Source organism: Engraulis encrasicolus, chromosome 6 (assembly GCF_034702125.1).
Source record: "Engraulis encrasicolus isolate BLACKSEA-1 chromosome 6, IST_EnEncr_1.0, whole genome shotgun sequence".
Lineage (NCBI taxonomy): Eukaryota > Metazoa > Chordata > Actinopteri > Clupeiformes > Engraulidae > Engraulis > Engraulis encrasicolus.
Genome location: NC_085862.1, coordinates 51,137,052 through 51,151,622, shown reverse-complemented (window position 1 = coordinate 51,151,622; position 14,571 = coordinate 51,137,052). Strand labels below are relative to the sequence as shown.

The following is a 14,571-nucleotide window of genomic DNA, read 5'->3' as shown; positions in this document are numbered from 1 at the left end:
GTGGCTTCTCAGACAGGCTCTGTGTTATGGTGGTGTCCAGCCAGTTAGCATGGCATCATGCCACTGCGTTTGGATAACAAGCCAACTTGAACCGTCTTCCGCATGTGTGGCCCACAACTTTCCATGTTAACTCTTTCTCTACAACGCCATGTGACAGGTTTTGGGTGGTTCGGTCTGGGCACAATTTTGCCATTTTCCTTACTTGTTTCTCTGTTGTTGTCAAAAGTAAATTGGCAGAAACGTTGCTCTACTGACAGGCTAGGGTTAGGGATTGTTTTGGTCAGGGCACAGTTGAGCATTTGCGCGTTTAGCAACAGAAATTTGCCATGGGAAAACGAGTTGTCTTGTCACGTGACAACTGCATTTCTGCAGCGTTGTGGAGCTCGAGTCAACATGCAAAATAGTCGCACCAAAACACGCAATTACTAGCGTGAAATAAAGCGTATTTTCATGATGCCAGTCCGGGGCAGTGGATAAGTCTCGCAAAATGTTCCACTCATTTACTGCAGTCCTCATTGCCATTAGACTACTGCTTCGTTTACTACATCCCTCTGTGCCATTAGAGCGCTGCTTCATTTGCTGCAGTCCTCGTCGCCATTACACGTCTGCCACTGGAAACGGCTCCAGTGCCGCACACTTAACTGGACCTACACACACAGACGCACACACACACAGCGCCTTACACTCCTTTACTGGGCACCCAGAGTGGCTCATTAAGCTGTGGATTTGAGACCGCATCCCCCCCACCCCCCACCCTATGACATGTGCACCCAGAGACACAGACATTTCTCCAGCTCTCTGTGTCATCACTGAGTCAGCATGGTGGAGGCGGGCAGAGCCAGAACAGAAGAAACGGGATAAAAGAAAAGGGTGTGTGTGTCTGTGTGTCTGTGTATGTGCGTGCGTGCACGTGCGTGTGTCCCTGTGTATGTTTGTACGTGCGTGTGTGTATCTGTATGTGTGTGTGTAATTGTGACGTAGACCAGAGTCTCCATCCATCATATTAATAGCACATTTTCGCCATTTCAATTCAGAAATCCTCCCTTTGGAAACACTTGAGTTGAAACAACCATTAATCCTTTAATTCACACTATAAATCTTGTGGAGGCGAGGCTCTTTGAAGTATCCACATAACTAATGGAGTGGAATAGAAATAACTAAGATACATTCCCAAGAGCTGTTGGCAGTGCCTGTGCACTCTTAAGGTCTCTCGGGGGGCTGTTGGCAGGCAGTGGCATCTTGGCATTCTCCCAGCTCTTGTCCTGGCTTTGAGCATCGCAACGCGGGCACCATCACATTCACATCACATCACAGTCGTCATCTTTGTAACTTCGGATTTGTCAGCCAGAAGGAGTCGGGACTGTTGGAAAATGCATCTTTATCTATGCCTGCGTCTGTGGACTACAGTGTGTGTGGCAAGTTTTCCCAGTAAATTTGCCCTTTAGAGACAGGCAGACAGACTGGAGTGGCGACCCCTGCAACCTTGACATTGGAGAGAGCGGGAGAGAGAGGGGCAATGCTCCACCTCAGCACATCAGAGGGGCAGGATTCATCGACATCTCGCGCCAACGCAAGAGCACCAACTCTAGACATGTTCGTATATTCTGCCTCGCCTACACTGCACTTTGAAGACACACACACTCACATGCACGCGCGCACACCACACACACACACACACCACACAGAGGACACTATGGAAGGTCTGTCCTACCTATCAGAGAAGAGAAGCTGCTGTGTGTGTGTGTGTGTGTGTGTGTGTGTGTGTGTGTGTGTGTGTGTGTGTGTGTGTGTGTGTGTGTGTGTGTGTGTGTGTGTGTGTGTGTGTGTGTGTGTGTGTGTGTGCGTGCGTGCGTGCGGGAGCTGTTCTATAATGTGTGCAGTCTGACTTTTGGTAGAACAGGGACATACTGGATAGAGCCCTCAGTACAATGTCTGGACAACGTGTGTGTTTACAGTTCATGCTCTCAGCCTCCTCCTACCCATGCAGACACACACGCACACGCACACGCACACACACACACACACAGCCAAAAAACTGAGTGAGTCAGCTGATTTTTAAAGTCTCAGCTGAAACGAATAATAACTGATTAAAATGCAGGTGTACTCGTTTTGTCATTTCCATGTTATATATTTCCATTTGACTTGACAGTGAGTTTACTGTAGTATTGGCCCAGTGTGGGGGGAAAGGAAATGAAAGTCCATCAGCAATTTCTGCTGTCAGCTGAGTGGTAGTTGGCCTGCTTCCCTATCACACTGACACACGCACGCACGCACGCGCGCGCGCATACAGGATCTGAGAAGGGGGATCGATCATCTGCGTATCCGCTCACGAGAGGCTGCCTGGCAGGGCTGACTCTGCAGCTCCCATATCCCACCCCCGCCACCACCGACACTGCTGATACTACCGCATCTCCTGCATGCGTGTGTGCGTGTGCATAGCATAGGGCACATTCTGTGTGTTTTTTTTATGTGTGTGTGTGTGTGATTGTAGGATGTGAATGTGTGTAATGCGTTGTGTATGTCTTTGTGAGGATATAGGCGTCCGTGCGTGCGTTCGTGCGTGCGTATGTATAATCCCTCTGGGTTAGATCCAGTGTCAGATTGAGTGAGATTACGCCGCAGTAGCTGCTGCATCATCATCCCCATCCTCATCTGGCCATATGCTCCAGATTTGGACATCAGCAGTTCTGGGTGACCTTTGACCTTTTGAGTCATGGGGTCATTAGCGAGTACTAAAGCTCGGAGAGCGCCAGCTAAGCCATAGGAGTCGGTCTCACAGCCCTACGCTGTCACCAAATCTTACAACAGACAGTTTAGCCATAGTACTATAGATTTGGATGGCTGGAATTAAAACAATGGATCGGAAGCTGCACTTCAAAGCTCTAAGTCATACGTCCAGTCATTAAGTCAATAGGATTGGGCATGCACACTGCCTCACAGTGACGTTGGGGACAGTCGGCCACCATACAGATTCTCACCAGCAGTGACCAGTGCAGTTTGGGATCAGCAGCTGAGTCACAAGTCCAGTCAATAGCCAATAATGTACATGCTGGCACTACAGCTGAGGCCGGAAGCTGTTGTGTATCTCAAATACTATTTTCAGGCTGTCCAGAATAGTGCCGGTGCCCGTTCCCGCAACAGTTAAGTTCGGGACTAAAGAGCTTACCTGCAAACCTCCCGCGTTTATAACAGGCTCTGAACTTTTCCGCATGCCCTAATTTGCTACCTAGATGAACCTGCTAAAGTCCACATTGTCGTCATGGTGTGCAGAGAAAAGAACAAGCTGAAGTCTCTGACTCCCATGAACCTTACAGTGTCTGACCAGCAACATATCAGTGCACTTCGGGACAGCCAGATCAGCCATAGAGCCAGCCATGGAGTCGATAGTTCAGAGCCAGAAGCTTTAGTTGATCTCAAGGTCACAGCTAGCTACAGTCATAGTCAATATTCTGGCACTCATGATAATCGTCTGTTTATTTTTCTTATTGAACGGGACTGTGGTGTAGCCAGCCACAATGTGGCATAGAAGCAGTAGATTCTGTTGCATGATGAGCCTGTATTTTTTACACTGATATTAATTTATAAACAAATGCTGAATCATAGCAGCTCCATCATAGCAGTTTATAGTTGGTATGAACTCTTGCTTCCTCTAATTATAGATGTTGTACAGGGTGTGTTAGCCATGTGGAAACTGTGCTCTGTAGTAAGACCGTACGTAAACATTGCAGAATCCCGGCAATGAGGTGCCAGTGTTGCAGTAAAGATGATGAATGGACCAAAGATTAGATGGGAATGACCAGACGAAAAGTGAAAGTAGATGGAATGTGATGATGCCTTGATATTTAAAGCACAGGGACAGTAATGAAGGGTCCGTGCTTGTGTGTCTGTGTGCGTGCTGACCTGTGCGTACGTGCATGTGCACATGAATGTGTGCGTGCAGGCATGATAGTGAATCTGTGTGTGTGTGCAGGCATGATTGTGTGTGCATACACATATAGTATGTGTGTGCATGTGTGTGTGTGCACGTGTGTGCATGCCTATGTGCGTGCGTGTCTGCAGTGACAGTGGATAGTGTGTTCAGCTGCTGTGGAGACAGCTGCAGGGGGGCCACGACTGCAGAGGTCACCCCCTGTTTGCCCCCCTGAACTGGGTTGTGTGTGTGTGTGTGTGTGTGTGTGTGTGTGTGTGTGTGTGTGTGTTGTGTGTTGTGTGTTGTGTGTTGTGATGTGTTGGTCTATTGTCATTGTGCATGCATATCTTTTGTGAGTGGACGTTTGTGTGTATCTGTGGGGAGTGTTGATGTGTATGCCGGGTCCGTGTATCTTATGCGAGTGTGTGTACGTGTATCTGTGGTGACTGTGTGTGTGTGTGTGCCTGTGCCTGCCCGCCCGAGTAACTGTGGTGATTGGTGTATGTGAGAGTGTGTGTCTATACAGTACGTGTGCCCCCTGTCCCTGTGCTGTGCAGTGTGTCACTCCTGTATGAATGTGGCCATTGACTTGGGGGACACTCGGCCCTCGCCACTGTCACAGCTGTGACACCCCCACCCCTCCCCTCCCCTGCCATACGCTCTGCCACACGCCTGCCATACCTACAAACACACACACACACACACGCACACACAAACGCAAACACACACAAATTGGACACGCGCTCGAAATAAATTACACTGACACTCTGAATATTAATAAATTGCTTCAGCACACGGTCCATGTTCACTTATAATCAAACTCGATCTCTCTCTCACGCATAAATGCACCTCAATCAAGCATTGATTCAGCAACTTGTAAGCGATGCATGCAGGCACACACACTCTGCATCCATCCATTCATTATTACGTTATATTATACTGTGTGCTCATTAACCTACAGTCTACACACACACACACACACACACACACACACACACACACACACACACACACACACACACACACCTCAAAAATGAGCAAGTACACACTCGACACGTGGGTCCATCAGTCCATGATGGTGTGTGCTGCCCGCATGCCAATACAGGAAGACTTAAAGATGTCCTCTCAACGTCATTTGCTGTGTTCCGCATTGTTATTAGGGGCCAAGCAGCGAAGCTGGCGAAGGCCCCTACTGTTTTAGCTGGTGTTCTTATTATTATGTCACCTCTTTCCTCTCCTTAGCAAGTCTATGGCAGCCCATAGAACCGTAGGTAGGAAAATGCTGTAAATTGGCACACACATTCGGGGCAGACTCAGCATCACCCACAGCGATTTATAGGTCCCAAGCCCCAACACTCTAGCGCCACCAGCAGGTCAAATTTGCAGGTACATTTCTGCTTGTAACTTTTGAACCGCTTGGCCAATTTTCATAAACTTGGTATCACTGGAATCCTTGGGCCAAGACAAATCCAACGCACCCTATGACGTCATTTTCCGCCAGGATAGTTTTTCCGCCATTTTGAATTTTGTGAAATTCAATAAAAATGCTACTACTCCCACAGTTTTCGACCAATTCACCCGAAACTTGGTATATAGTATCTCGGGACTGAGCTACACATTGGGTCTCAATGAATATTGGATATCTTTTATCGTTTAGCCGTGACAGCCAATCAAAATTGTCGTAAAAGTGGCAAAACAGGAAGTGAGGTCATATCTCAGCAACCGTTTGTCAAACTAGGCTGGGTTTTTGTACACACATAGTAGTCCATCCCAGGACCTACCACAACAAAAATCATATCCCCAGCTCAAACTCTGTAGCGCCACCAGCAGGTCAAAATTTTAGCTACATTTTTGCCTGTAGCTTTTGAACTGTACTCCCAATTTTCAAAATATTGGTACACAGGTCATCCTCACACCATGTTGCACCCAGGTATGGATTTTCGTAACGATTGAAAAAACTATCAGCTCACAGCAGCCATTCAAAATTGTGGAAAGAATGGAGGGATTTTTTCTCATCTCTCTGTCTCCTCTGCTCCCCTTGCGCACGTTCACTGACACCATTCTCGGCAGGGGGTCAAGCCCCACTGCCCCAGCCCCTGCACCCCACCCCCCACCCCCTCCTCACACACACACGGAGAGGTAGAGGGAGGGGGGAGAGGGAGAGGTAGAGGGAGAGGGAGAGGGAGAGGGACAGAGAGGGAAGAAGGGAGGGAGGGAGGGAGAGGGAGGGGGGAGAGGAAAGAATTTTGAACACCTCTTGTTGTTTGCCGGTGACAGCCAATCAAAATTGTCATAAAGGTGGCAAAACAGGAAGTGAGGTCATATCTCAGCAACCGTTAGTCAATTTCTGTTAGGATTTTTTGCACACATTCTAGTCCATCCCATGACCTCCCACAAAAAAATCCAGACCCCAAGCTCTCTAGCGCCACCAACAGGTAACAGGAAGTGAGCTCATATCTCGACAGCTCTTCAACGGATTCAAACTAAACTTGGTTTACGTGATCACACTCCCCTCCAAGGAATGCACACCAACATTGGCGAGATTTGGACCAAAGGGGGCGCTGCAGTTCCTTCTGTTGCCGTGGCGACTCTGGCAAGTTTACTGCTTGGCCCCGCATTGCTGCTTGCAGCTATATTTGAAAGTGTTACGCGTTGGTCCTGTTTTAAAAAACGTTCTGGTTGCTTTGTTTCAAGCTGTTTTTGCAAGCTAGCAAGGCGGCTTGTGGAGAAACGAGAGGGTGTTCCGGGTTTCTCGTGGAAATGCGTCTCTGATTGGCTCAGTCCTCCTGTTCTCGGAGAGATTGCAATGGGAAACAGAGTCGCCACTTCCCCGGGTGGTACTGCACTGTAGGGGCGCCAACGGAGGCGTGCAGGCTCCATTCAGGGCTGTGTTCTTTTGACAGCGACCCCTAGGCGAGCTGCAGGCACGGAGCAACCAGAGTGGGCATGCTGTATGTATGAGACTTTGTGTTCTGTGTATCTGAGAGTAGCAACCAGCTGATAGCTAAGCTAAGCTAGGTTTCGGGCCACCAGACGTTGCTTGTTTTGAAAACAAGCAAGAAAAAAATACTCAACATGTTTTTAGAAATTGGGTCGACATAAACCTTTGTGGGCAACGCCTTCTTTCGACGTGACGAAACACAGAAAGGCTTTCGTGATTCCCTCGTTTCTCTGCATTATCTATGTCAATTGGGAAACACGGGGAAACACAGCCAGGTGAGGTGACGCACCGCCTGAAAGCCTTGCAAGTGAGTTTAAAGTGGTAGTTCGCTATTTTAGACATTAAGCCCTGTTTGTGTGACTTCTGGGGTGAAGTAGAGACGTTCTCATCACAATTTTGACATTTGGTGCTGAACGGAGCATTTGGGTATCCAAGACTGCAGCCCCCCCACCTTTACATTGACTCCAATAGAGCACTCAAGCAATCGATTATAAAATGGCATTAAACTTTTGTTTGAGAAGACATGGAACTCACCGTGTGGTCAGTGGTAGACAGCGATAAATTGACCCGAAAATTGCAGCGAAATATGCCTTCTAACTGTTGTTTAGCATTTGGCGGACCTATTTTTCCCCAGACGCCGTTGAATAGCAGTAGACATCCAGCCAGTAGGTAGCGATAGTGTGTTGTTTATGTAGACATCAAGGAGCGAGGTAGAACGGCTGTCTTTAAGCGGGACTGGCTACAAAAACTACAGCTTGCATACAAACCATAGATAGTAACGTAAACAAACGCACCCCCATTTCCGGTCGCGCGGAGTAATACTAGTCAAACCAATACAATCAATGAAGACGGACAATAATGAATATATCTTCTCTGGAAGCGTATTTCGCGGTGATTTTCGAGCCAACGTATCGCTGCCCACCTCTGACCACTCGGTGAGTTTCATGTCTCTGAAAACGAAAGTTTAATGTCATTTTATGATCGATTGCTTGAGTGCTTCATTGAAGTCAATGTAAAGGTGGGGGGGCTGCAGTCTTGAATACCCAAATGCTCCGTTCAGCACCAAATGTCAAAATTGTGATGAGAACATCTCTACTTCACCCCAGAAGTCACACAAACAAGGCTTAATGTCTAAAATAGCGAACTACCACTTTAACTTGGGGTGACCGTCCGATTTTCAAAAGGAGTGATTAAAACTGTGTTTTTTCGGAAGTTGGCCGTTAACAAATTCATAGGAGTTATTAAATGATCCACATGTATTGCATAGTGTACATGCACAGTATATAAATAAGTAGGATACTTGTGTAAACAATCAGTAGTCAATTACACTATTGTATACTCACTGGGTACACAAGCTCGCTCACGCTCGCGCTCGCGCTCACTCTCTCTCACTCACACTGACACACACACACACACACACACACACACACACACACACACACACACACACACACACACACACACACACACACACACACACACACACACACACACACACACACACACACACACACACACACCAGACATTGGACACTGGACAGAGGTATGGAATAAATAGTAGAACAACAAGACACCCACAAATAATACATTTGCATTCATATGGTCGCTCTCCTACACACACACACACACACACACACACACACACACACACACACACACACACACACACACACACACACACACACACACACACACACACACACACACACACACACACACACTTCAAACATGCAGGCCCACACTCCACACACGTGGATCCCTCTATACTTGCTGGCGTGGCGTGTTGGATGCCATATGGCGCAGGGCTGTACAGGAGGACTGGTACAAGGGAGCCTTGTGTCCCAGCAGCTGCTGGGGGCTGATGAGATGAGATGAGGCAGCACGGTTGTTCTGATGAGGCAAGAGTGAGTTGTTTTTCTGGAGCAGATCGTCCAGAACGGGCTCCCCAAGTACTACACGGCATGCACTATGGCTCATCAAAGCACTTTAAAATTATTGTATTTTTTTAAGGGCCCAGCCATCTCTCTGGGCTAGACTGGGTCCAATCAGTATAGATCCTTTACTGCACTGGCTACTGTAGCTATGGCTGCAGCCTAGGGCCCCCCACCTGCCAGGGCCCCCCCAATTGGCCAAAAGTCAAAAATAGTAGAATTGTGACAAGATGCAACATTTAGAAATGAATCTGTAATGTCGTACAGTTTTAAATCTTGATAATACTCCAGAGTCCAGAGCTGGCAGACATGTTATCTATAACTCCTACCTCATAATTATGACACTGTCTATGCCATTTCATCATGAAATTTGCCTCCCAGGGTGTCCCACAGCAGTGGCCTAGGGGGGGCCCAGGGCCGTCTTAATCCTGCCCTGCTTATGTGGTACACAAGGGAGACAGTGATTCTGCAAAAGCACTGTCTCCAGATCAATTTGGTCTTGGAGAGCGAAAGGGCATCCTTATTTTTAGACATTGGTGCCCAGACGGTGGGATTTTAGAGTCTTTGATCCACGAGTCATTAGAATATAGTCTGAGTAAGCCATTCATTTAATGGAAGACTTAGTCGTGGTTAAATAATGTAGAGTTCCTCCTTCTTTAATGATGGGGTGATGATGTTTATGAGGCCATTAGGCCAAGTCATGCGTTCCTACTGTCTGCAGTGCTGAGTTTGGCCAGTTGTCCTGCTCAGTGCTGTGGCAACAGGGTTGCCTAAAATGGTACCATATTTCCAAGACAGGCAGAGGTTCTGTTAAGTTCTGCTTCAGTGGGAGGCTCTTGCTGGCCTGTACACTGCCCCTTGATTAGTGAGTGAGAAGAACATGAAGCCTGTGCCGTCCCTTGTAAACAAATATGGTCACGGCAAGATTTTTATGGCATATATGGCTCAAGTTGAAAAAGCTGGACAGCAGTTGTTCAGGTCTTTCAGACCAGCAAAGGAAAAGAGAATGGCCAGAGGAAAGAATAGCGAGCGCCTCTATCGTCTTTTCTCCAGGTTGAAGGGGTGCATCTGGTTATTTTTTTCACAGCTTCATAGACTTCTGAATTATATCTAAAGCACTCTCCTTTGAGTCAAGGTGGTTGGGGTATTTAAATGTAAAATAAAGGGTTTTTAAAACTCCAACTATCTTGACTCAAAGGAGAGTGCTTTGGATGTAATTCCGAAGTCTACAAAGGAGAAGAGAACCTGGTGTGGAGAACTTGGTGTGGAGTTTTAACTGCCAGGCCAGGGCTCACGGAAGTCGGAAGAGTTGGCACCGTAAGCAGTTAATGATTACTGCTTTCTTCTTCTCTTCAACTCTCTGGTTGGTCAGCAGGACCACACCTGAGTCCTTCAGCTCTCTCCTACCCCCTTTCATGTGGTCTGTTAGGAGCATGCTGCTTTACTGCCATAACTGAGGTTCTCTATAAATAACGCCTTTGGTCTTGATGGGAGATACTTGACGTCTTGTGCCTTCATAGCGACATTTCAAAGGGTTGTTACAGTCTCTGTTCTCCTGCCCGGTGTTTGATTGTGAGAGGGTCGTTAAAGGATGCTTTTCTCCTCCCTGTCTGTGACTGTTGGAGTGTAGATAGGGACTATGTAGCTTGTTCTAATGTGTGCCTGACTGTAAGAGTGAAGGCAGGGTCTGTATTCTGGGCTGCTGCATGATGAAAGCCCACCTGGGAAACTCTCATAGTCACTGTGACGCAGCACTCCACAGCATTTATGCCTTAAACAGCTCCCCAAGGGAGCATTGATTTATTGCTCCCACCACCTGGCAGGTCAGGAGTTGAACCAGCAACCTTAGGGCTACAAGTCAGACGCCCTAACCGCTTACCCATTACTGCCCATGGGTAATATATCCATGGGTGACTGATAGAGGGTGTATAAGATCTGTTTAGTTTCTTATACTGTGTGGGTACCATAAGAGGGTGGGTAGGTAGTGGGTACAGGCCGAGCTCTGAAGTGCAATCTCTTGTGTGACTGTGGCAGGCCACACAGGATGTGGTGGTGGTGATGAGAATTTACTAGAAAGGTGTCCCTGTAAGCCACAACGCAATAGAAGTGGTAGTCAGTCTACCGGCTATACCTCTAGGGTATGTCTGTACACAAGAAGTGATTAAACAAACAAACACAGCGCTTCAGTGTGCTTTGAGGAATTCAGACTTGATTAATCATAGATATTGGCTGGTTACTGTACATGGAGAATGTCAAATTTCACGCATGATTTCTCCAGAAGTGTTAGCAATACTGCATTGTTTAACTTTCTGTTCTGTCCCTCTCTGTACTTTTAGCAGGTCTTATTTAGACAAGCCACCATGTAACATCACATATTTAAAACATATTCTATCAAAAATATAAAAAGTACAATATCACAACACATCACTTTTTTGGAAGTCAGAGGCGTGCTCAGTCCCTTTAGAAAGATGAAAAAAGTATTCTTGTGGGTGCTCTTTGGTTCAAGGTTCAATGTCCAAAGTTATTTGAAAAGAAAAAAACTTTTCTTCACCAAGGCACTCCAAAATAGTTAAAATGTCATTATTATTATGACATGTCCATTAAGGAATTGCCCACGAGTAACGGCAGTTGGGCCTTCTTCAGGGCATTACAACAAAGAAAAAAAAAAGAATCATATGTGTGTACTACGCATACCACATATCATAGTCACTTCCAAACTACACCATCATAGCCACATTTTCACTCTAGCACTACTTTAGTGGCATATCTCAGACAGTGCTATCACAGTGACCTAGTATTCACGTGTTCACTCTACATTCTGTTTTCGTAGTTATCAGATAGGCCACTGCTATCACAGTGACATATTTGAGCTGTAGAGACATGTGTGCAATGCGATGTGCCTTCTGCGTAGGACTATCCTGCCCACACATGGCAGAGGGAGACGGACCATCTGTTGAGGAATTAAGTTATAGCTTAGGGTCTCTACACACACACACACACGCACACACACACACACACACACACACACACACACACACACACACACACACACACACACACACACACACACACACACACACACACACACACACACACACACACACACGCACACACTATCTCTCTCACTCTCTCTCTCTCTCTCGTGCACGAGCGCGTGCACACACACACACACACACACACACACACACACACACACACACACACACACACACACACACACACACACCATTCTCCACACGCAAATATGCCCCCCCTTTTTGCACACACTCACACATTCCCACATTCTGGTGCTGTCTTCTTCCCCCTGCTCTGTGAGCTCATGTTTCCCCTGCTATTGGCCATGGGGGCACGGGGTGGGGAGTGGGGGGGTTACTTGTCGCCCACTGGTCCAGTCGGACTGGGGAGATGGAGGAGTGCGCTCACATTGCTGCCACACACACACACACACACTCTCTCAGCCACCCAGCCAGCCACACACACTGGGGGAAACTCTGACTGCAGTGGCCACATCAAAGTGTGAGGGCAGGCCAAGGGCTCTGCTCCCCCTTCCCTGGGCCGTTAGGAACCACTCGCTCTTTACCTCTCTCCATCGTCTTGTTCCGCTAGTGTTTCCATGAGCATATGCCTCAAGACGTGAGTTTAGGGGGCCACGAAGGACAAGGAGACGGTGGATGCGTGAGTCGGGAGATAACAAGTCTTGTTTTATCGGTGTTCAAATGGTCTGTACGGACGTTCTGCCTCTGCCTCACGTCTGACGAAGGAAGAATGGTGAAGCAGCAGTAGGATCTAAGGAGAAGTCGAGAGGGGGTTGGTTTGTGTGTTTGGACTGAGTGTGTATAATTTGGAGTTTGTGTGTTGGGACACAAACGTCGAGCTGCGCTGGGATCCTCCAGAGAGGACAGGGCCATGTACTGGGAGCTGTGGCTGAGCCAGGTGACCGGGCCTGGGCACAGGAAGGACCTGCACTCCCTGCTGCTGCTCAACAAAGGTGGGACTGGCTCATTGGTGTATGTGTGTGTGTGTGTGTGTGTGTGCGCGCGAGTGTGTGTGTGTGTGTGTACGCTCGCAAATGTGTCATGCATGAGGAAACTCACTCTTAATCTGCTCTGAATCTATAGATGCCATAATTGGAGAGTATGTTGTCTTACACAGCTGTGTTTGTGCTTTAAGTTGTCTTCGAACTAATTCCCTGATGTATTACAACATCAATGTATGTGTGTCTGTGTGTGTGTGTGTGTGTGTGTGTGTGTGTGTGTGTGTGTGTGTGTGTGTGTGTGTGTGTGTGTGTGTGTGTGTGTGTGTGTGTGTGTGTGTGTGTGTGTGTGTGTGTGTGTGTGTGTGTGTGTGTGTGTGGGAGAGAGCAGCGTGTTTTGTCCAAGTGCTATGAATGTGGTTTTGTTCGGCTGCCACCAGTGTCTCCCACATGGTCAGGCTGGTCTCTGACGACAGCACAGCTCTGATCTGATCTGCTCTGTTGATGGCTGATGTAAAGACTCCATTAACTGTTTATGGTTCACAATGTGAGACTGTGAACTGTTTAGGGTTTGCCGTTTTTACCACTACTTTCAGATTTACCTGCTCATGGCTATTGTAGTTTAGATTGAACTCTTTGTGAGCCACCATACGTACCACAATAGAATTAACGGTGTAAGATTGCTACTTGTTGAATTACAGAAAATCATTCATTCATTCATTTTGCTTTGAGTCAGTTGAAAGACTTCAGTGTGTTCAGAAATCCTGAGTTTCTGTGAGCCACTCTTACCTGGCTTCCATGTAACGTCAGAACAGCAAGTCAGTTTTTATAGGGTACATACTGTATGTCCTACTAGCCTGTATGCGTGAAGAAACTTGGACATGTTTTTTGTTGGCCATGTACTCACAAGTTAATGAAGCAGTCAGCGAACTTAACTTTCATGACTCACAAACTTTCCTGGTTTAGTGCAAGTACTGATTTAAAGGGGTATGCCACTATTTTGGGGCTTAATACAGTTAAAATCGTTGGCTGGTGTTTATAAAGGTGGTAAAGTGTCTTATTTTTCATGTTAAGCGTTGTCTTGCTTTAAGACAAGTTAAAAGAGGGAATATGTCGCTAAGCTAGTGAAAGTCAATGTAACCGTGTAGCATTGTAGCATGCTACATGGATCCATTGACTTTCACTAGCTTAGCGACATATTCCCTCTTTTAACTTGTCTTAAAGCAAGACAACGGCTTACATGAAAAATAAGACACTTTACCACCTTTATAAACACCAGCCAACGATTTTAAATGTATTAAGCCCCAAAATAGTGGCATACCCCTTTAACTAGTCATGAGTCACACACTTTCCTATTCGGCCAATTACTGTCCCTCATTTTCAGATTTAACTAGTCACGACTTGAACTCTTCAACAGTCCTGATTAGGGCAACTACACTGAAAAGTTGTAATAGTCACTGAAAAAAACTACCACAATCCAGAAAACTACCATAGTACTACACCACTATGACAGTGCACAGGACCTTTAGTAATACATTATGCCTTGGTCATTGCCATTCTGGTAACAGCTAATTTATAACAGGGGCAGTGTCTTAGAGTGGTTAACTGGTTAATGTGTACCACTCCATTACTTCTGAGGAATTTAGCTGTTTATCTCCACATTCCATTGGTGCTGTTCATTGCGTTACTGTCAGCCTCATTCTCGAGTCCCACTGCACCAGAAATTATATTGTGTAAGCTAATGTTACATATTTTTGTAAGTTGATGAGTATTAGGATTCCTCCATCGTGTCTCAGCTAGTAGTAGTGTGTTTGCC

General features: G+C 46.8%; 1 protein-coding gene across 2 annotated transcripts in view; it reads left to right on the top strand.

Moving 5' to 3' along the window:
* The window catches only part of abl2 (c-abl oncogene 2, non-receptor tyrosine kinase), a 72,114-nt gene that overhangs the window by 29,581 nt on the left and 27,962 nt on the right, over positions 1 to 14,571 (top strand). Inside the window, exon 1 of one of the 2 annotated variants that reach the window (XM_063201905.1) lies at positions 12,246 to 12,770. The exons of the other annotated variant lie outside the window; for it this stretch is intronic. Within the exon in view, the coding sequence (XP_063057975.1) occupies positions 12,689 to 12,770 (82 nt within the window). The 5' untranslated portion in view covers positions 12,246 to 12,688. Of the gene's footprint in view, positions 1 to 12,245; positions 12,771 to 14,571 lie in introns of those variants that run through there. 2 annotated transcript variants of the gene reach the window in all.